At 44.5% G+C, this 23909-nt stretch overlaps 1 protein-coding gene across 1 annotated transcript; it reads right to left on the reverse strand.

Annotated features, from left to right (window-relative positions):
- Positions 1-855: 855 nt before the first annotated feature.
- GSK3A (glycogen synthase kinase 3 alpha) lies at positions 856-17201 on the reverse strand. The gene is made up of 11 exons (XM_063437043.1): positions 16864-17201; positions 11948-12135; positions 7030-7113; positions 5670-5780; positions 5443-5573; positions 4797-4903; positions 3295-3392; positions 2713-2808; positions 2448-2634; positions 2203-2271; positions 856-1412 (listed from the first exon to the last, which is right to left on the reverse strand). The coding sequence occupies exons 1-11, from the start codon at positions 17000-17002 to the stop codon at positions 1348-1350; spliced, it is 1275 nt and encodes a 424-aa protein (XP_063293113.1). The 5' UTR covers positions 17003-17201; the 3' UTR covers positions 856-1347.
- Positions 17202-23909: the final 6708 nt, after the last annotated feature.

The raw sequence follows: 23909 nt of genomic DNA on the forward strand, positions 1-23909 counted from the left end.
TTTCAAGATCGCTTGATGTGCAGACATGACTTGCGGTAAATCTGAACGCTTCTTGCTGTTCTGTTCTTTATAATTGATGGATTGGATTACCTTTCTTTGCATAACCTGGTCATTTCCACCATAGAGGGTGACATCCAGTAGACATTAAAGGAGGGCTGCCCTAGTCTTAGGAGTAGAATTAAAATATGAGAAAAACATAAAATGAAACCCATTGCAACAGGGAGAAAGCATTATTGAGGTCAATAAGATCCACATACATCTAGGAACCTGTTAAACAATGGGTTATAATCAAGTAGCTTGGAATTAACATGTAAATGAAGTTCTGCAGCATGATTAAGAGTCTGTAATATACAGCTAACCAGGCTCAGTACTGAGCTACGATGTTACACATGATGACCTCGAGTCATGTTCGGCATTAACGCTCCCATTCCACCTTCAACTCCAGTCACCAAGTCAGCAGCAGTTAGGTCGTGGACTTTGTTCCACGCCGCAAGTGGGCAACAGGCAGTTTACACCTGCACTAAATGCATACTCAAAACAGTAGGAGAGCAAGGACAACAAGTATTTAAGGTGATTAGCGAGGACTCTTTTCCATCACTTGACAGCTTCACTTAGAATCCAGTTGGTAGATTCCAATGGTTTTCTCTTCTAGAACGCTATGATAGTTACTCCCACTATAGTACTGAAAGTTAGAGCTTTGAGGAATCCCCCAAAACATCCCAATGGTGAAAGAAAAAAGAAAAAAAAAACAAAAGACAACGCAACATGGATAAGGAGGCATTTTCTTTTTTTTTTAAAATAACCCATGTTTTGTTCATTTGCCCAATTAAAAAAAAAAAAAAAAAGAAGAAGAAAGAAAAAAAAAAATATATATATATATATATAAATTCCAGACACCTGTACAACATGTGCGAGGTCCGTTTGAAGCCAAGGACAAATTAAGCATTTGAGGGGTTGTGGGTCAGTCTCCACCTCTCAAACACCAGAGCTGGTAAAATATTCTGGTTCCTATTTTAAGCCCCGTATCGGCGAGTTGGTCAGAACAGCTCCTTCCTTTACACAGAATGGGTACTTCGGCCAAGTGAGAGGGAGTCATGGTCTCAAACTGGTGGAAGGTGGCTCTCATTCATCACTGCGACATGTATGACATTTCTAAAGGTCATCAAAAGTCAGTAATGGGGGTGCAACAGGCTCTGAATGGAAAAAGCCCCACTGTCCACTTCAAATGATCCCATCTCCCTCAAGTATTGAGGTGTCAGAGGGGAGAGAGAGGTTTGCTAGGAGCTGGAGAGTAGAGTGGGGCAGATGTGGAAAAGGGTAGAATAGGGGGTGTGAGGGAGGCACTCCTCAGGAGGTACTGAGCTCTGCCACATCACCAGGTTCCAGTCGGTCTGATCCAGGCCTTCCATCACCTAGTTAAAATAAACACGAGAGAGTTAACGCTGGGCTACAGTAACTGGGCAAAAGAATGGAGCAGGCAAGTTAGATCACATAAAAAAAAAAAAAAAGATATAATCCTATTATCATAATCTCCAACATCAAGACACTGGCTGCTCACTGAAATTAAATTTTAATGGGATAATCACGGGTAAGGATAATGGCAGGTGCCAGGGTGACACCATTCAAAAGAATGTGTAGTAGAAAAATGCTACAGAAAGCTTGAGATCAAATTCTTACATTTGTTTTACCAAACCATACAAAGGGAGAAAGATATGGATTGGTTTTTGAAGGTGAAGATTGGATGGGAAGTGGCAACTAAGGTTGTGGCAACTATCGGTGTGTATTATCATCCAGAACAAATGTCTAGGACACTCAAGCGTTGGCACATGACCGCAGTATAGCTGGGATCTGTGGGCTAGAATTATATGGAGAAATCTAGGGCATCTATACTGATAATTCTCTCTCCAAGGAACTCCTGACACCATAATCACTACAGCATGTTGCAGTGGTCATGGTGCTTAGAATTCCCCCTTTAAGATCCTGGTGTAGGACTTTTATCCAGATACGTCAAAACAATTTAGCATTAATATACGCAATGTGACCCATACACAGTAACAGAAGCCATGAAGACGAGCAAATTACTAAACAAAGATACACACCCCATCCCATTTAAAAAATAACTTTTAAGTCTGAATTCATCTTAAAACAGTGTGCCATAGAACCTCTAGGCTACGCCATTAAATATGTGCATCAGTCACCTACCGTGCAAGTGGGACTGCTGCAGATGTGGGGGTATTAGGATGGAGTTCAGTGAAGGCTGAATGGAAAGCTCTGAAAAGTGACAAGGACAGAGTTTGACAAAGACAATGACTCCACTTCTTCAGCAATATATAGAAACCAACCCCCTTATAATCAAACAAAATCACAATACACAGCAAACCCACATTGTTCAACTTCAAGAGTTCACGTCAGCAGTTAACCTGACCAAGTTCAATGCTTACACTCACCGACAGAGCTGAAGTTGAAAATAGGAGGCAATTCCCTCCCACTAGGGAGACGTGTGTTGGGGTCACGCAGTTCATCAAAGAAGGCGTGTGCACAAGCCTGTAACGGGGAAAGACGCGTGTCGGGTGTGTATTCCAATAGCCGACTGCACAATGTGACAGCTTCAGGGGCGGTACGAGGTTTAAAGACCTGCAGAAAAAAAAAAAACATTCAGCACTCACAGAGTCCAGCAACTGGTCTACATTTTTCTAGGTCACATGCAAATACCTTTATCCATGGGTGTGCTTTAATCTGTGGGAATTTGAATTCTGTGTAATTTGGGTTCATTTCTCGGATTTGTTCCCTTGTTGGGGTTCCTAAAACCTGTTAGCAGAACAAAAATATATATATAATATAGACGTCAGCATTTATATCACATTAGCATGACCATACCCCCAAAACGTCCTCAACTTGCACCCAACAGTGTCAATACAAGACCAAAAAAAAAAAATCCAACTCTCAAAATCAGCAGCTCAATTTATTCCCTCTCAATCTCTTATCATCTCATCTTCACAAAACCAATCAACAAACTGAAACAAATACATGCTTATGCCTTCTCTTCCAAATTTGATCTTCCTCCACACAATTACTGGGAAACGTTATTTGCTACGCCCTCCCTCTCCTCCCCCCAGATCAGAGGAATATGTGCTGTCAATCACTTCTGTAAGTAATAGATTTCATTCACAATTCTACACTAGGAACATGCCTTAATCAGTCATGCTTCAATGGTGGGCTCCTTTGTCTTGCCATGGCATTGAAGAATTTTTATCAGAGACTATTTCAGGGAAATCGAGACAACATGGGACTTACCTTTATAATCTCCACCAGCTGGTCCACTCCACTATCCCCAGGGAAAATAGGCTGTCCCAAGAGAAGCTCTGCAAGGACACATCCTGCCGACCAGATGTCTAAAGCAAAAAGAGCAAAAGATGAAATGCACACATACAAAACAAGTTACACTGCAAAAAACACATAGGCCGCATATCAGCAGAACCAGTCAGTCTGAGCAGTCATGCATTCTGGGACACTAAGCGCCAAAACCACCTTAAATGTAATGCTTTTGGGGGAACAAATGCAGCCCCCTTTGTTCTAGAAATGTTAAAGCCTTGTCATTTGAGACAAATGACAGTTTACATTTTGCTGAGAACACAATAGTGGAGGTCACACAAACAACCACTAGAGACACTTCCTTCTTATTAGCTTTGATTTTCAAATGTCTTCAGAGTTTGGTGTCACGATGCTAAATATGCCCGATACTGCTCGCAGAGGAATACTGGATTCAATGTTTCACTATGAGAACTACTGGACTGGTGGTGATTTCCTCCACAAGAAGATGGAGATGCTAAAGAAAGGATACATTATTTACAAATTTAATAGCATTAGATAGTTTTTAAAAATAAAAGGGCGGGGGGGAACCTGAATTCAAGTACAGGGGACAACTTCTCTCAATAAAGTAAAATAAATAAATAAAAAAAACTTTTAATAAAAAGCCAACTCGAACAAAGCCAGTCCTAGTTTCATATGGGTTATTTTTGAGAATTGCAACATCTAACTACACGATGAGCAACGCCATTTCGCTCTTATTCAAATATTAAAAAGTGAATGCATGTCAGGGCGCAAAAATGAACCAAAAGAAAATGAATTAAAAAGAGTTTCATACAAATAGAATAATGCAACGGTAGTTTCCCTTGCTCCCCTTCCAGTTTGGTGTTAACGATACTCCCTTTTAATACTGGTTACTGAGAATAGAAGCCCCACAATTATAAGAACGTTTTAGCTCAGTGGTGGAGTTGCTCTTTGGATGAATCCTTTTTGGGACTTTGAGCCGTCAATCCTTCAGTTCTAGGTGTTTCCAGCAGTGAATTCAGGCAGCAGTGGAGACTAGCAATAGGTAACTGCATTCATATTAATGTTGAGTGAAAGCATTGATGGGTCTGGAGCAGTAGGTCAGGGCTGTACAAAACATTACTTTAACAACTAGCATACCTTGTATTTACAGAAAGGGATTCCATTTGGATTGTACTTATTTGCATTCCTTAAGTGTCAGCTTTATAGAAGAATGGCACATGGGCTACAAGAAAAGACTCCGAGCACTACATTTCCAGTCTATGTATTAGAAAGCATTATTGGAGTAGCAGTCCAACAGCTGAAATGCTCTGTTTGAACATCCTGAAACTAGACTGAGGACTTGCAATCCTTACTCCCTCTACTTCGCTTCCCCTAGCATTACGTGTTTAGATACTCCACTTACACGCAGGAACAAAAAAAAAAAAAAAAAAAAAAAAAAAAAAGGCATAGACAAGGCATGTTACCAATGTTCGCAGTGTAGTCTGTGGCTCCAAAGATGAGCTCTGGGGCACGGTAATAACGGGAACAGATATAGGACACGTTTGGTTCCCCTCGGACTAGTTGCTTCGCACTGAAAGAGATTTTACACATGTTGGCCGATATTGGAGGTAAAATAGTTGCATAAGAAAGTCGAAATGGTCAAAGATGGTAAACCAATGGTGCTACTCCGTAGGTCAACAGGGTTATCAACAACACAGGTGGCCCAATTAAATGTGGTAAGAAACATGCATACTCCATCTCTACAGATTGGGAGCTACAAGGGGAATCTGGCATGGAAATGGGAGGCAAGTAAAGTAGACAGAGATGTGTAGTTTCATAAATAATACTTTGAAGACATAAGATTACAAAAAAAAAACACGTCAGCCAGGAGTACATGGTTTCTGCAAGAAGCCAATGACGGTTCTGTTGGTATCTTATCCGTACCTGCTAAGTAATTGTGCCAAAGCCTAATCTTGCTGTGATTTGCCTTACTCTACGCCCCCGCACCCCCCTTTTTTTATATATAAAAATCCTAGCTATTAGTTTACAAACTGTAATGGGGTAATCGTGTTTGGATAATAGAATGTGAGTAACAGAGCAAGTCCCTACCAAATGTCATTCAGGCCTCACCTCCCAAAGTCACACAGCTTCAGTACAGCTGTGTCTGGGTCTACCAGGAGATTCTGTGGTTTGATGTCCCTGTGGCAGACACCCTGGGAGTGGATATAAGCCAAGCTGCGGAATAGCTGATACATGTATACCTGCAAGAAAAAATGAGAGCACAAAAAAACTTATATAAATAAAGTGTGTGTGGGTGAGGGGTTCGCATTTCCATTCTAAAAGTCAGTTTAATTTACCTTCACATAGATGGATGGCAGCGTGGATTTAGCTTTTGCAAAGTGTCGAGCCACACGATAAACATTCTCTGGGACAAAATCCATGACTAAGTTCAAGTATACTTCATCCTTCTGCAAGAGGAGGATACACACATTACATGGTATGAGCCTTACATTAAAGTACTAGTTCAGCATGAACACAGAACCAAACATGGAGTTCTGCCAAGGTCAGACAGAAAGCGATGCATTAGTAGCCAACTAAATTATGGACCTTGCTTTGAGGACACACTTTAGGCAGCCACACAACTTTACCCCCTCCGTCACCATCTTAACCATGCAAGTGAAGACATTTCTGTTATGCAGAACGGCAATGATTTCATTGCAGGATTTAAATGCCTTTAGTGGCGGTCATTCAAACAGCCACTGCTGGAGCTCTCCCCCCCCCCCCCCTCCCCTCCCAGTGAGGGATGGGGACCAAAACAAACACCAGGGCACTATAGCCTAGGACAGGCATTAGCAACTACAACTTTGCCAGCATTATGGGGGATGTATTCCACAACATTTGGAGAGCCGATGGCTGCCTACCCCTGGCTTAAGGAAAAAGACATTTGTAATCCTAATGCTATAGTGTTCCTCTAGTGTACTTGACAGACAAAATAAACCAAAGTTTAGAATGTCATATCCTCTGCCTTAGAATGCCATTATAAAAACAACCAATTTAAATAGCATTGGACAAACATATGTAAGAGTTTAGGAGCCAATCATTCTTTAATAGGAAGGAGACATAGCTATGTCATTCAGTACAATTACCACTATAATAGTTAATATTACTTGCCAAATCCTTTGTTTCTACTTCAAGGGACACTATAGGTATCAAAACTATTTTAGCTTAATGCCGTAGTTTTTTGCAATAAAGGAAGTGTAAACATTAGATGACTCTTTTTGGTAAGTGTTTAGGAAGGTGGTGCAAGTCACATGTAAGGAGTTGTGCCAAGGGATGCATAAAAAGAGTGATTTAACACCTAAATGGCAGAAAATTAAACAGTGAGGCTGCAGGGGCATGGTCTGTACACGAAAACTGCTTCATTAAGCCAAAGTTGTTTTGAGGACTACAGGGTCCCTTTAAGCCAACATTGTTTTGGTGCCTACTACATTACTTTCATAAATGCAGACACAAACGCAGTGTTATTTGAGTTGTGGTCTCTTCCCATCAAACATGCCATTGGTGGCATCCAAGAAAGTTTTATTGGAAGAGGAGTTATCAGGAAGGACCACAAGCCTTATATGTTGGACATTAAGGACATTAATGACACAGAACAACATCAGAAAATGAACATAGGGCATATGGGAGCAAGGTGAGTAGTCAAGCAAGCAGTCTGACCTTTTCTCCACTGGAATAGAAGAAATATCGGAGGCGCACAATGTTGCAGTGATCCAACCTGCGCATGATCTGCAGCTCTCTGTTCTACAGGGAAAAAGATAAAAAAAAAAATCACTGTTAGATAGGGAGAATTTTGTTCAATGAGATTTCCCCCATACCATAATTACCGGCCCAAGCAAAAAAAATATATTTTTTTAAATTACCTATTAGCAGATTTTACACTATTTAAAGAAGATAATTTGACCAGAAGGCAGGAATAGGGACACGTTACAGCCACTTTTACTCTCAACAGGGCCAACTGTGGCAACAGTAGCAAGTGCTCTTATCAACCCATGCCATTTCTAACATTGTGAAATGCCAGTATGTACATATAATTGACCTAGGCAATAACTATAACTAATATCAGAAAGCTTGTTTCCGTACACATTGGAGAATGGACAATTCCACCTTAAAATTGTGAAAGTGCCTGCCAAACAGTTCCTCAATAGTTCACCCAAGTAAATGGCACTAAAGTGTTGAATTTTTTTTAAAACCTTTAAATCCCACCCCCGTAACAGAAAATAAACAACACCAAAACAAACCCCCAATTCTGACAGCTGCACTTTAAATTTCAACTGAAGTTTAGAGTGATCCATTAATGGAGACACCATTTTGTTTTGTGAACTAAAGTAGGTGGGCCACAACCCATGATGAATGTCACAATATTTGCCAAAAGCAGTTAAAGGACCACTATAGTGCCAGGAAAATAAACTCGTTTTCCTGGCACTATAGTGCCCTGAGGGACCCACTCCCGCCGGGCTGAAGGGGTTAACCCCTTACCTTTTTTCCAGCGCTGGGACTCTCCTCCCTCTTCTGATGTCATCGGCTGAATGCGCGGCAAGAGCCACGCGCATTCAGCCAGTCTCATAGGAAAGCATTCTCAATGCTTTCCTATGGACGCTGGCGTCTTCTCACTGTGAAAATCACAGTGAGAAGCGCGGAAGCGCCTCTAGCGGCTGTCAATGAGAGCCACTAGAGGCTGGATTAACCCATGGGTAAACAGCAGTTTCGCTGAAACTGCTATGTTTACAGCTGAAAGGGTTAATCCTAGATGGACCTGGCACCCAGACCACTTCATTAAGCTGAAGTGGTCTGGGTGCCTATAGTGGTCCTTTAACCAACACCTATTATTTCAAAGCAAATAAAAAGCAAAGTAGCAAAAGTAAGTGGGCATTACTCTGGCCATCCCACGCTACAGGGAAAGAGATCGGATAGCCAGTATAAGCTCCTCTACACAGGCTGAGTCTGGTGAAGCAATACTGGTTAATCAGTGGCTAGCAAGAGATCAGCTCTGCAAAAATACACATTGACACACTAACAGGAGTTCATGAACCCTGCCATCCTGCGCTAGACATGCTGAATTTTAGGTACTATGTGCATGATAACCGAGGAGTAAAAAGTCTTAAAATGGTTGTACTTTAACTTTGTATCAAAGACTGCCTATGCATGATCATCCAACATGTCTCAGATAGGTTTTATAAGGGGGAGAAAAACAAACAAACAAACAAAAAAAAAAAAAAACCACAGTTTTAGTACCTGCACACCTAGTACAAAGCGTGCAAGTAGTGAGAGATTGTATGGAATTCCATGATGACCATGGACTACGTTTACAGCCCTCTTCTCCTCCACCTCCCCCCCCCCCCCCCCCCCGGAAGGGATGTGGAATAAAGCAGTGGCTGTATATTATCCAATTAAATTAATGCAGAAGTGTCCACAGTTTGTAATGACTTATTAAAGTCATGTCTTTTGGCAGAAAATCCAGGTTCTACTACTTCTAAAGTGACAACCAATAGTGACTGAAGTTTCCATCCTGGACCCTAGTCGGTCACTGGAAGTTCTACAAGTCTATTGTGTAATTTCCAGCAGCTGCACGCACAATGAATCTCATGGAAGATCTTCATTTGAGCAAATGAATGGAATCTTCCACTGAATTCCACTCACTTTGGTGAACCATATTTACAGAATTTCAATTAATAAAACAGCACCAGCCAGCTTTCCTCCATAAAGCACCTTGTAGAAACCCACGCCTTACCCATGAACACAACCCATATATATTTCTATGGGGCAATAGCCTTGCATTCAGACAGACTCAAAGTAACAGGAGGGAATCTGATTATGATGGACTCCTTAAAGGACCACTCTAAGCACCCAGACCACTTCAGCTTAATGAAGTGGTCTGGGTGCCAGGTCCAGCTAGGGTTAACCCATTTTTTCATAAACATAGCAGTTTCAGAGAAACTGCTATGTTTATAAATGGGTTAAGCCTTCCCCCAAAGCCTCTAGTGGCTGTCTCACTGACAGCCGCTAGAAGCGCTTGCATGATTCTCACTGTGAAAATCACAGTGAGAGCACGGAAGCGTCCATAGGAAAGCATTGTAAATGCTTTCCTATGCGACCGGCTGAATGCGCGCGCAGCTCTTGCCGCGCGTGCGCATTCAGCCGACGGGGCGGAACGGAGGAGGATCGGAGGCAGAGAGCTCCCCGCCCAGCGCTGGAAAAGGGTACGTTTTACCCCTTTTCCCCTTTCCAGAGCAGGGCGGGAGGGGGACCCAGAGGGTGGGGGCACCCTCAGGGCACTATAGTGCCAGGAAAATGAGTGTTTTCCTGGCACTATAGTCGTCCTTTAAAATTGGAGAAATTTCACCACCAACATAGGTACTGCTGATTTATTTTGCTAGTTTTAGCTTTACAGCAGCTTAGCCTGAGATATCAGGTTTTCTGCAAGATAAAGAGATACTAGACAAGGAGTTAAGACAACAGCCTTGGAATAATATCTTGACACACCAAAGTGAACAATTTAAACTGTAATCTTAAATCGCAATAGCACTTCTGGTCTCTGTTTAAAGACTATCACCACACTATTGAACTGGAACTAGTAATGTGTCATCACAAACAGTATATGTACCATCATATAATGCTTTCTTTGTTTACCAACTGCTTATTTCAACATAGAGGTACATATAAAAAAAAAAAATTAAATTATAATTCCACCAATTAGGCTTTTTCTGCTGTAATGTACCGGGGATATAAAAAAAAAAAAAAGTGATGTAGTTCCAAGATGGTTACCTCCACAATGACAGATCAAGTGCCAGTTCCAGCTTAATGTATAGATTTATTTCAAAGTTCACTTAGATAGAAAGATTCAATTTGCATTACAGGTGGTCCTCGTTTTGCGACCTACCTGTTTTACGATGGGTCGCACTTACGGCCAGCTCTCTTACGGGGTGGTAATTCGAGGGATTCCCTGATCTGCTGCGTTAGCCTAGGTTCATGGAAATGTCTCTGAACACAGACATGCGCACCAGAGCAGGCAATCCCTCTAATCTATGCTCAGGGAAATTTGCCCTAGCATCGATTAGAGGGATTTCCTGCTATGTTCAGGGAAATTTCCCCGAACATAGACAAGCGCACCAGAGCAGGTAATCCCTTAACTCTACAAACACCGACCAATTCGTAGAAACGGAACCCGGTCGGTAAGTGATGAGTGTCTGTATTGTCTCAAATTAAGATTCAGTATGGTTTGAGATGACATAAAAGTGGATTCTTTAAACCAAATTCTGCAAATAAAAAATTCCGGTGACAGTGCCACTTGGTCAAAATATTGCTACAAAGCGTAACCAACTCAACGTTATAGTAAGCAAAACCATATTGCTAGAACATGTATGCAATACAATACTGGCTCTCTGCAGTTAGTCTTTCACTGTCCTTTTCACTTACATCCTGTCAAACCAAGGTCTCAACTACCTGCATTCCAGGTGACCCCATCTTAAAACCACTGCTCACACCCCTTCATATGACTTCCTTGTATCAATCTCACTCTGGCTGCTCCCCCTTTATTTAGCACGAACTGAATAAGCAATGGGGCTTTTTCAAACTCCTTTCAATAAACCAGGCTTCCCCAAACTCAGGCCCCCCAGATGTTGCTGAACTACAACTCCCATGATTCTCAGCCTATTTCATTCATAGAATCATGGGAGTTGTAGTTCAGCAACATCTGGGGGGCCGGAGTTTGGGGAAGCTTGCAATAAACCATATTCTCTGTCATTTGCCCCCACCTACTCCAAAGTATTGGATGGTGGGGGAGGTGAGCATCTCAAAACTTCAAACCTGTCTAGCTCTGCTCTCGCACTGCTTGGGAGATTTTAAAGTCATCATATCACAATAAGCTCCCTTCACATGTCACCTTGCCTAGCTAGTGGCAAGGCTTTACCATCAGGTATGGGTATGAATGGAGAACTATGCAGTTGAGAATGTGAAGAGCTAAATATTTAAGCACCACCAGACTTTGTAATAGTTTACCACATTTTCAACATTAAGAAACAGTTATAATTGCTCACTATACGTTTTGCAAACTTAGATCATAGAACAAACCTGAAATCCAAATAAGAAATTACATGGGAGAACATTGTCAGAGGGACACCAAGCACTGTAACCACTTCATCCCACTGATGTGGTTATAGTGCCTCAAATTCTCTGGCACCAAACTCCCATTCAGTGTTAAACCATTTTTCATATATTAGTGATAAACTAGAGTCCCCAAGAGCCTCATTCTCTGCATAGTCTAATGGAGGAAGTATTAACCTGAGCAGCAGTTGGCTGTGACTACCTGAGAGTGTCAGCTGACAGATTTCAACCCATCACTGCCACCCATTACTGGTATGGCAAAGGAAGTATATAATCTCTGCCTTAACCATAACTCCAGTGTGGGCTGGGCTGTGGGTATCCAGGAATCCTCAGTTAAACTGCTTGAAAAATTGTTTCATACTGAATGGAGAGCCATATGAAATAATTCTAGTGTCGAACGTATTTTCAGTTTTAACATTCTTCCAGATCATCGAAGGCTTTAAAAAGTCACTGTCCTGATCACCCGTTGCATTACCTTGAATCGCTTGTCTTGTAATACTTTTTTGATGGCCACCATCTCTCCGCAATCCACAAGCCGTGCCTGGTACACAACCCCGAACGAGCCATTTCCAATGACTTTGATATCTGTGTAGGAGACTTCTTGAGGGCGGTCAGGCCCCTGACCAGGGGTGGCCACTACAGTTGTCACTTTTCCATTGTCTCCTGAATAAAATGAAATATATAAAAATGTATTAGATTTAAAAAACAAAACGCATTTTTAAACAGGAATTTTCGTGGTATTTAATGAAAGTAGGCTGTTGGTTCCATTGCAAATGTTAGCATCACCAAGTTTAGGGCTTCAGGACGAGAGCTCTAGACTCACATTTTATTGTGGTAGTTTAAATTAGTGCTGAAGTTCAGTTTTGAAGGCAGCAAAGAGCAGGTTTTTCAGGATGGGACACAAAGGTAAATTGTTTCATTATATCTATTGCTGTGCAAAATTAATATGGTCAGAGACCAATGTATGCAACCAATATAGTATGTTATATCTCGAAGACACTGACAGAAGTTCAACTAATAACATTAAGAGTTTAAAAGAGATTTTTAAAAATTGTAACTAAACAGGCTCATAAACCGTTCTAGCTGCCATCACATCTGCATACCACTGCACTCTTTGTATGGTTATACTAAAGTATAGGCATGGTGCAATTAAGGATTTTCAAGAGTTAGATTAAAAAGTGTTACAGAAATTCAGTTGAGGTCACAGGTGTGATTTTGCCTCCGCTCTCACAGCAAGCAGTTGTGCATGCATAAACTTGCCTCAAATTACTTAGACCAGCAACCTGCAGTTCATACTATGACACTGAGGCAAAAAAAATGTATAGTTTTCATATTGGCCAACAGCATAGTAATAGAAGAAACTAAATACAGAAATTAAGATTTACTTATGCAAATTTGGATAGTTCAACTTCAATGCATTCAAAGTCATAACATATCCTGTTTAAATGGCAGGTACATAGTAATCAGCTGTTAAAACCTTCAAAGGGGGATCATGCACCATAAAGACACCATAAACAATTTGAAGTGGGAATTTGCTGCAGAGGGGCCAAGCTTCAGGTGCAGGGGGAGAACCGTTTTTTCTTAAAATCAAAGAAACAATTTTATGGCATTGCACCATATCATTAAAACATAGTAACTATGCTGCTTGAACTGTCCTCTTAACATCTGGTTACTGCAAAGCTCCAGAAAGATTTCAAACAAATAATCTGGATCAGATATGAGACACAAAGTTGTAAAAAGGATTCAGATTTCAATATAGTTTTTTTTTTCTACATGTGAAGCAGGGAAGTAGATTTTTAAATGTAGCGTTCTATTCTAAAGGTTTGTGTTACTGGCAGACCATTTAAAAAAAAAAAAAAAACCCAAAGAGAAGAGAGATTTCACCAGTTTGACACCATCTGTGCCCATCAACCAAATATGCTTCCTCGTACTCTGTGATAAGAGGGCAAATTTAAAAAAAAATAAATTACAGTCTTGTGACAGATTATGTTACATAATTATATAGGAGTACACACTGCGTACTTTTTGCACTACAGACGCTAAGACTATGGCCCTTGTAAGAGCTGTAGTCCGCACCAACTGGAGTGCACAGACCCAAAATTGAGCTATGCCAGGGTAGATAACCTTTAGCAATCCAGAAGTTGTGGACTACATCTCCTATAATGCTCTAACAGCCATATTGCTGACAAAGCATCAGGAGAGATGTAGTCCAACACATCTGGAGTGCCAAAGATTGCCTAGCCCTGATGTAAGTCACCAGATGCTTGAACTACGACACATTTAAACCAAATGAACTGAATGGAGGTTGTGATGAGCAAACTAGATTCCTAAGGTATGTTCCCTTGTAAGTACCACTGAAAATAAATTCTAAAAGCATCTCCTATATGGGAAGATAATAGATGGCACAATTTCTTGTATTATTTTACACAAAAGTTATTCAAATGTACTTTCTCAATAACTTCTAAAACAATGAGGCACCCTCTACTCAGGTGTGTCTGAAATCCTGAGTTTGCCATTTTGGTGAATATACACTGGGTGGGGTATGAGGCCATGTCCCTCAATTATAGCTACCTAGGACTGAGTGCCCCTTCATTATACCTACCCAAGACTATTTGCCGGTACCTGGGTACATGTACACAGAGTGGGGTAAGTGGCCATGTTCCTCCAATACACCTACTCAGGACCGTGAGGCCCCCTCCATTACACCTACTCAGGACCGTGAATGCAAGGGCATTCCCTACCCGGGAATGCGAGGGCCCCTCCAATATAATTACCCAGGACTGTGAGGGCCCCCTCATCCCACATACCCAGGACTGTGAGGGCCCCCTCATCCCACATACAGTCCTGGGTGAGGGGCACCTCCATTCCAGTGTCACCCAGGACAGTGAGTGCCCCCCATTACACAGGGACCCAGGACAGTGAGGGCCCCCCCCCCCTATTACAGGGACCCAGGACAGTGAGGGCCCCCCCCCCATATTACACAGGGACCCAGGACAGTGAGGGCCCGCCCCCCATATTACACAGGGACCCAGGACAGTGAGGGCCCGCCCCCCATATTACACAGGGACCCAGGACAGTGAGGGCCCGCCCCCCATATTACACAGGGACCCAGGACAGTGAGGGCCCGCCCCCCATATTACACAGGGACCCAGGACAGTGAGGGCCCGCCCCCCATATTACACAGGGACCCAGGACAGTGAGGGCCCGCCCCCCATATTACACAGGGACCCAGGACAGTGAGGGCCCGCCCCCCATATTACACAGGGACCCAGGACAGTGAGGGCCCGCCCCCCATATTACACAGGGACCCAGGACAGTGAGGGCCCGCCCCCCATATTACACAGGGACCCAGGACAGTGAGGGCCCGCCCCCCATATTACACAGGGACCCAGGACAGTGAGGGCCCGCCCCCCATATTACACAGGGACCCAGGACAGTGAGGGCCCCCCATATTACACAGGGACCCAGGACAGTAAGGGCCCCCCATTACACAGGGACCCAGGACAGTAAGGGCCCCCCATTACACAGGGACCCAGGACAGTAAGGGCCCCCCCATTACACAGGGACCCAGGACAGTGAGGGCCCCCCATTACACAGGGACCCAGGACAGTGAGGGCCCCCCCATATTACACAGGGACCCAGGACAGTGAGGGCCCCCCATATTACACAGGGACCCAGGACAGTGAGGGCCCCCCATATTACACAGGGACCCAGGACAGTGAGGGCCCCCCATATTACACAGGGACCCAGGACAGTGAGGGCCCCCCATATTACACAGGGACCCAGGACAGTGAGGGCCCCCCATATTACACAGGGACCCAGGACAGTGAGGGCCCCCCATATTACACAGGGACCCAGGACAGTGAGGGCCCCCCATATTACACAGGGACCCAGGACAGTGAGGGCCCCCCATATTACACAGGGACCCAGGACAGTGAGGGCCCCCCATATTACACAGGGACCCAGGACAGTGAGGGCCCCCCATATTACACAGGGACCCAGGACAGTGAGGGCCCCCCATATTACACAGGGACCCAGGACAGTGAGGGCCCCCCATATTACACAGGGACCCAGGACAGTGAGGGCCCCCCATATTACACAGGGACCCAGGACAGTGAGGGCCCCCCATATTACACAGGGACCCAGGACAGTGAGGGCCCCCCATATTACACAGGGACCCAGGACAGTGAGGGCCCCCCATATTACACAGGGACCCAGGACAGTGAGGGCCCCCCATATTACACAGGGACCCAGGACAGTGAGGGCCCCCCATATTACACAGGGACCCAGGACAGTGAGGGCCCCCCATATTACACAGGGACCCAGGACAGTGAGGGCCCCCCATATTACACAGGGACCCAGGACAGTGAGGGCCCCCCATATTACACAGGGACCCAGGACAGTGAGGGCCCCCCATATTACACAGGGACCCAGGACAGTGAGGGCCCCCCATATTACACAGGGACCCAGGACAGTGAGGGCCCCCCATATTACACAGGGACCCAGGACAGTGAGGGCCCCCCATATTACACAGGGACCCAGGACAGTGAGGGCCCCCCATATTACACAGGGACCCGGGACAGTGAGGGCCCCCCATATTACACAGGGACCCGGGACAGTGAGGGCCCCCCATATTACACAGGGACCCAGGACAGTGAGGGCCCCCCCATATTACACAGGGACCCAGGACAGTGAGGGCCCCCCCATATTACACAGGGACCCAGGACAGTGAGGGCCCCCCCATATTACACAGGGACCCAGGACAGTGAGGCCCCCCCATATTACACAGGGACCCAGGACAGTGAGGGCCCCCCCATATTACACAGGGACCCAGGACAGTGAGGGCCCCCCCATATTACACAGGGACCCAGGACAGTGAGGGCCCCCCCATATTACACAGGGACCCAGGACAGTGAGAGCCCCCCCATTACACAGGGACCCAGGACAGTGAGGGCCCCCCCATTACACAGGGACCCAGGACAGTAAGGGCCCCCCATTACACAGGGACCCAGGACAGTAAGGGCCCCCCATTACACAGGGACCCAGGACAGTGAGGGCCCCCCCATTACACAGGGACCCAGGACAGTGAGGGCCCCCCCATTACACAGGGACCCAGGACAGTGAGGGCCCCCCATTACACAGGGACCCAGGACTTTGATTTAACCAGTTCCTGTAACTGAAGCTCAATGACCCTGAGTCAAGGCTACCGCGGTGTAACCGTGTAATGGGAGTCTAGCTCAGGGTGGACAGTAAGCAGATCTCCGCCTGTCATAGAACTACAACTCCCATGATTCCGTGCCCTGTATTAACCCTCACAGCCCGGTCTGACCCGGGATCACAGCCCCCCTCCCCCCGGCCGCCATGTTTAGAGCCCCCTCCTCACATACTCACTTCCCAGCTTGATGGCGCTGAATCCCCCGGGGAGGGAGGGCCCTCCGCCCGCAGCCCCCGCGGACACGGGCCCCTTGGCAGCTCCAGCCTGGCCCTGGTCCCCGAAGGCCTCGGTCCGGGCCCGGTTGGCGCTGCTCATGCTGAGGAGCGAGGCGTACAGACGCTGAATGGTGCCGGGCTCGGCGGCTCGCTCCCCGCGTCCGCCACACACACTTAGCCCCCGGGCTCCAGGCCGCTCCGCGCGGCTTCCTGGGAATACGAGTCCGCTCTCCGCTCCGGAGCGCCGTCTGCCAATCACAGGAGAACCGCGCTCTGACTACACTTCCCAGAACGCCAGGCGACAGGGGCGACACCGCGCGCAAAGCACGACGGGATCTGAGTCCGAAAACGGGCGGAAGTCCATGCACAGGTATCGGGACAGGACGACAACTCCCGGAGGCCTCTGCGGCAGCAGGAAGCAAGGCAAGCAGGGAAATAACTCCGCCGTCTGTTGTGTGAAAGGAATGGCGGAAGTGCCTTAACTACAACTCCCGATCTGCACTGCGGCAGACCACCTTAAAAAGACTAGGAAATCGGGAAAGCACTTCCAGTCAGTGACGCAGGCAGCAGCCGCCAATCAGCGAGCTCCCAGCAAGCAATGTGGTTACTGTAAGGGGCGGAGCTAAGGCACTCTAGGTTCTGGCGGTTTTAGGGCCCTCCCCCTACCACAGCACCGCCCACAATCACGGGCGGAAGTGCGTAGTCGCCATATCGACTACTGGCGGAAGTTAAAGTTTAGAGCGGGAAATTAAATGATTGCAGCTGGCCAGGCTGTGATTCTTATTATAGGATGAAATGGGGGGGAGGGGGGGGGGAATGGGACATTATAGATAACGTCTGGCACACCAGCTGTATTAGCAAGGGGTCAGCGTGTACCCATTGTACAGCGCTACGGACGTTGCTGGCGCTATATAAATACTAATAATAATAATAATAAATTAAAATGCCTCATATAAAACCCATGAACTAGTCACGGTCAGGATATTTATTCCCAGAGAAACCCGGCGGACTATTACTATGACGACGTCTTTTGGCATTTATATAGCGCCAACACATTCAGTTTTACAATATTATAAAATGAGGGAAATTGAACAATAAACGAGACAATGCTGAAATGTTACAGGAACGATACGTTGAGGACATTGCTCAAACAGAGCGTACAGTCCCAAACTGCCGTCCCCACCAGTCCAGGAGTAAGTGATTACCCAGCGGTGTCTAAAGTGTTTCTAGAAAATAAAAAAAAGCACCTTAGGCACAACGGGATAATCCCCAAATTGTGAGGACTGGTTTGGGAACCACTCGTCATGAGGATTCTCCTTGCAATTCAAAGTCAATGAGAAAGCGTAACCCACCCAATAAATATCCAGTAAGGATGGCAGTCATAGTGGGACTGTGACTGCCCCACCCATTGAAGTGGTTATAGTGGATAGAGTCTTCAGTATTAGTCTAAGCCCATCACAGCCATCCCGAGCTGGTATGGCTCAGGGATAATAAAAAAAATAAAACATCTACAGCCAAATGTAAAAGTTATGATGCCATGAGTACCCTGGTGCGGTTTCCTGGTCATGGGGCAAGCAGTTTGCAGTGGTTTTCGCTCTTACCTGGCTCACCACCGGGGGTGCAGCTGTGGCCATTTCTGACTTTCGGCTGCCGCAAAAGCTGGATGTTTACCCCACAGCTAATTATTGCCTGACAGCTCTCAGCCAATGAATGCCATGCTGTCCATAGAAACATGTATAGAATTGACATTAGCTTCCTGGAATTCTAGTTCCAGTCTGGTTAATGTCCCTTTTACACTTCTGGAGGTGGAGTTACATCTCTGGTAACAGAGATTAAACTCTGTATGTTTCAAAGCAAAGTGCTGCACTGACTCCAGCCAACACTTCAGATCACCAAAGTGCTTGTAGTAACCATTTAAACTGCTTTAAAACAATGAATGGAGGGAGGGTGCAAAAACAATACTGTTTGCAGCTGCAGGCTTAAAGGGACACTATAGTCACCAGAACAACTACAGCTTATTTAATTTGTTCTGGTGAGTAGAATCATTACCTTCAGGCTTTTTGCTGTAAACACTGTCTTTTCAGAGAAAATGCAGTGTTTACATTACAGCCTAGTGATAACTTCACTGGCCACTCCTTAGATGGCTGTTAGATATCCTTCCTGGGTCATGGCTGCCTAAAATGCATCCAAACATTCAGTATCTCCTCCCTCTGCATGCAGACACTGAACTTTCCTCAGAGATTCATTGATTCAATTCATCTCTATGAGGAGAGGGCTGTGTTTGAATCATGCTGTCTCTGCCCCTGATCTGCCTCCTTGTCAGTCTCAGCCAATCCTATGGGGAATCATTGTGATTGGATCAGGCTACCACTTCTAATGATGTCAGCAGACTGCTTTTTTTCCTGAGTCTAACAGCATGCAGAGTTACAGCTTCAGGATTGAATACAGTAAGAGTTTGCTATATTTATGTAGGCATGAGGGGCTAGATGGTGGTTTTAACCCTATAGGGTCAGGAATACATGTTTGTGTTCCTGACCCTATAGTGATCCTTTAAAACTACAGGGACATGGAGATAAAATGGTCTGGGTACCTATAGTGTCCCTTTAAGGCCTGGTGAAGATTGGCACTAGCAGAGTGCCAAGTCAATTGGAAGGATATTTCCCCAAACACGTATGTGCTAAATCTTTCACCAGGAAAATCCTATCCGGTCATGGGGTATCATTTACCCACTCAATCCCACAAGTTGGAGAGACGAAAGAGCATCAGCTTAGGTCTTATCAGAAAACTGAGGAGGCTCAGTGATGTAAGTGATCCAAACTTCAGGAGAGTGTTCCAGTATCGTATCCAATGCTCGTAGGCACACACCTACAGACAAAATGTCTGCCTCATATCTCCTGGAAGGGCCACCAGAAGAGGAGATGTAAGTGCCACCTTGGAAACCCAACTAATAATGCACTGTGCTGGGGACAGGTCTTTGGATGCGGGACACCAGGGAACAAACCCAGGATGGTGGGAAAGACCTTCAAATAGGGACTGTATGACCGAAATGACAGCCGAGAGGCCTGGACATTGGAATGAATGTACTATAAAAGTTGTCTCTATAGAAGAAAGGATCCTTTCAGTATTAAAAAGTTAATCTTGTACTGCAGCAATCACTGCCAGATGTCATGTCACATGAACTGACTAACACATTCTTCCAATTTAAAGCCCCAAGGATAGGCGACAACTTCCACAGAAACAGGACAGCAAATTCAGGGAAAAACCAAAAACAAGTTTTACCGGTTTGATAAGCACTTCCAAACAAATGGTTGCTCAAACAGCTTTTTGGTTTTGTTTCTGTGACCTACGGGCATTATTTTTAAGACAGCGTTAAATAAAACAAAATGAAAAAAAAAAATCACACACTGATATAAAAATAAATCCAACACATTCATGCACGTGTAGGATCTGTACTTCAAACAGCAAAGGTTGATTACAAAGATTTTTAACAAGTTTTATTTTTGCATGAATACTAAGCAAATCGGGGTAATTGTGCAATTTCTTCTTTGTCCTTGAAAGAGTTTATTCAATAAACACCACGTTTTATGAACAGCAGGGGGTTTATGGAATAGTTTATTCACAAAGACAGCTCCAATCATAATTTAGGATGATAGTAACTGCTTTGTAAATGGGTAGCTGTCATACATACGAGGAGGTACTGACAGAGATCAGCCTGCACACATACAGCAGCTGTAAATTGCCAATTGTTTCAGTTCTAAGCCACTGTCAGAGCCGAAAGTAGGCTAAGAATGCTCAACGCACAATCATCTCTGCATTTATAATGGAGGACAACGATAACCTAATCACTTATAAGTTACGTAAAATAATAAGGTGCTTACACATAAATCTCTGGTATTTGCTGCATTTGTAAGAAGCGAACACCAGCAGCTGAATGGAACAGCCAGAACACACAAGTCATGACGTCATACACTGCAGTTTTTTGGCGCAAAAAAGGAAGCACTGTTTGGGACCGAGTGGCAGAAATTTTAGGGTTTTGAGGAAAACCAACATATTTAATTTAAATAAATAAACCAGCCAGTATAAGTAAGCTACACAGTGTATCCAATATATGGACGCATGTAGAGTTTACTGTCTGGCAGTTTGTGCTTATACAAGTCTCATATCATCCCCAATATCAGATACACAGCTGTGGGAGGTATTGCAGGATACTGCATTCAGCATTGGAAAAGTGGAAGGACTGATGAACACGTCCTGCAAGAGTGCTATATGCATCGTCCGTCTTAAAGCGGCAATTGGCTGCAGTCCTCCATAGACCTCAATGTTGTACTCTCGATCACATGCACAAAAGTAAAGCAGTGACGCGCAGTAGTTTAGGAGGAGCAGGCAGTGAAAGACTGTGGCGCCTGCAAGGGACAGGTTCAGGTAAGTAAAACTTGCCTCCCCCCCATGGACAACGGACATATTCGGCAAAGTCCCCAGACGGTGACAGTGCTTTAATCTATATACTATGCCATCTTAAATTCCCAGCAAAAAGGCTTACGTAATTTTACATAGCTTTTTTTTTTTTTTTTTAAATAAAAGCACCAATAACATTTCACTGCACTGAACAGGAAAACTAATCCTACAAAAACAAAAAACACACAAAAAAACCCCAATAATCTGACTTTTTATTTTTTATTTAGTGGTTATTGGGGCCTGGCTCAGCCTAGCTCTCTAAAAAAAAAAATCAGGTAAAGATTTCACAAGGTAAAAAATGCATGGTTTCCAGGGGGAAGGTTAATCGCTAGCCTACAGCCTAAAAGGCTACAAACACTATAGGATATATAGAGGACGAAGTGGAACACAGTTCGTAAAGACATGTGGGAGGTGAGAAGTGGCGGAATGCTGTGAACCTGGTAAATTAACCATATAGTTGAGAAGCATTAGGAATACTTGTGGATTTACATAGATACTTAAAGGACTTCACAAAATCAGGGCAGCTCTAAAGACTCCAGGAGAGATCTATTGAGGGTGCAATTACAAGTGTAGGACAGATGCAGTTCTTTGTGACATGGAGGAGATGGCACATACCTGTGAATTTATTAGGATATGTAGATTGATCGATTTCTGCAGACCGAGCAGGTTGTTTCGACTGGAGGGAACTGTAGCAATGCTTAATTTAATCGTACCTATATTTATCTGATCCAGACGGAGTACGGCAGTGCGTTTTTAAGCTCTCATCTGGCATGAGGAAATGGGAGGGAGCTGGTCCTGCTACCTGGTAATTTGAGTGTCCTGGGACGCCTCGTAATGTTTGAGCCGATAAATAATTTGAGCTTTTTCAGAAAGGAAATCTGCCTCTATAGGACGTTGGAATGTCACCAAAATCCTTGCACAAATCAAAAGGACTTAACCCAAGACAAGCAGGGACCTCGGATATAGCAAAACCAGAAAACAGAGGAATTTCCAGCTGACTTTCCATTTTCCCTCTCAACAGGCAGTGCACGTGATGATGCACATGTGAGGCAGTATGTGGACTAATCCACAATCTCCACTGGATTCTGTGTTTGTGATCTCAGCTATGTGGGAAACAAACTTCAAATAATTCATGACAACTTCATGAGTGTGGAGTTTAGGGGGAAAAAAAAACAATACAGGATGAAGACACAAGGTGGCACTATACAGCTACATAACATGAAACTGGGTAAAAGTAACATGCAAGTGAACTTCTGATTAAATTATCATGCACATACAATAAGAGCTACCTATGAGAGACTGGAAATACCTTAAAGGGACACTAGAAGAAGTGGTCTGGGTGTCACATGCCTGTTTTCACCCTATAATTTAAAACATTGCCGTTCTGCAGGAATGGCAATGTGTACACTGCAGGGTTTAAATGTCTTCAGTAACTCTCAGTCTGACAGCAGTAGAGGCACTTCCGTTCAAACAGATAGACCATCTGATAAGCACAGTGCAGCGTTCTGCCGCACATGCGCAATAACCTCCAAATGTTTTCCTATGGGAAAGCATTGGATTGGCTCAGATTTGTCTCGAGGATCCCAGCCTGGGAGGTGGGACCGCATTGTGGAAACCAGCACTGTGAGGGAGAAAAGGTAAGTAAATTGACTTGATTTCGTAGAAACCGTGGGGAGCGGAGCCGGTCAGCTAGCTAATTAGTTTGTATTCCCAACGCTATAGTGTTCCTTTAAGTTCTTATACATTAAAAATAATGTAGAAACAAATGTGCACATTACAGTGTACATATCTTCGGTGCACTATGTAGTTTACAGTGACACTTTTGTGCTTCTTAACGCCCTTCTTCCCATCCGGTTAGGTTTCCTTTTTGCTTTAATGACACTGATGACTTGGGTTTCTGGGAGTAGTAACCGGTCAGCTCTCTCATGTAGAAAGCAAACCACTGAAGGAAGTATTCAGTCACCTGGCTTGGCAGGGTTGGTTGTACAGCAAGGGCTGGCAAAGCATCATGGCAGTTGTAGTTCTGCCATATCTGGGATCTACAGTTTGCCAAAGCCTGTTCTACAGAACGAATAATAATGCAGAAGTGTCCTACTTCAAATCGGTTCTGTCGCTTATTTCATAATAATATAATCTTTATGAAATACTATTGGGGTCTGCATTGGAATTTTATTTAAATCCCAACACAAACTGACAAAAGGGGGACTATGTCTTACGGACATGCCTGAAATTGATAAAAATGAGATCTGCTGCCAACGTTTGCCTGATCCCAGCAGCTGTTGCAAGTCACAAGCTGTCATCGCGAGAAATGATCTATGGAGGCGTCCACCGCCTTGCAGGATCCTAAATAGACCTTAGTACTGACTGGGCTCTGCTTCCAGCCTCCATTTCCTATGAAGAGTTGGACGTTCTAGATTAGAACTAAGCAGTGCAAGGCTTCGCTTATTGGCTGAAAGTGACCAGCTGAAGTTTCCAACCAACAAGGTAAGGTTTCTGACCTTACACAGGAAATAGGAGGCAAGAAGAGCTGTCCAGTGAACCCAGGTATGAAG

This window comes from Pelobates fuscus, chromosome 11 (genome assembly GCF_036172605.1).
Source record: "Pelobates fuscus isolate aPelFus1 chromosome 11, aPelFus1.pri, whole genome shotgun sequence".
Taxonomy (NCBI): domain Eukaryota; kingdom Metazoa; phylum Chordata; class Amphibia; order Anura; family Pelobatidae; genus Pelobates; species Pelobates fuscus.

Bases quoted from the DNA above. Each gene is read 5' to 3' on its own strand.
- GSK3A (XM_063437043.1), bottom strand. From the start codon at position 17,002: ATGAGCAGCGCCAACCGGGCCCGGACCGAGGCCTTCGGGGACCAGGGC. The intron at 7,114-11,947 runs GTAATGCAACGG...TTTTCCCTGTAG, and splicing joins TACAAGACAAGCGATTCAAG to AACAGAGAGCTGCAGATCAT. The intron at 3,393-4,796 runs GTAACATGCCTT...TTTTTGCTTTAG, and splicing joins AGACTACACTGCGAACATTG to ACATCTGGTCGGCAGGATGT.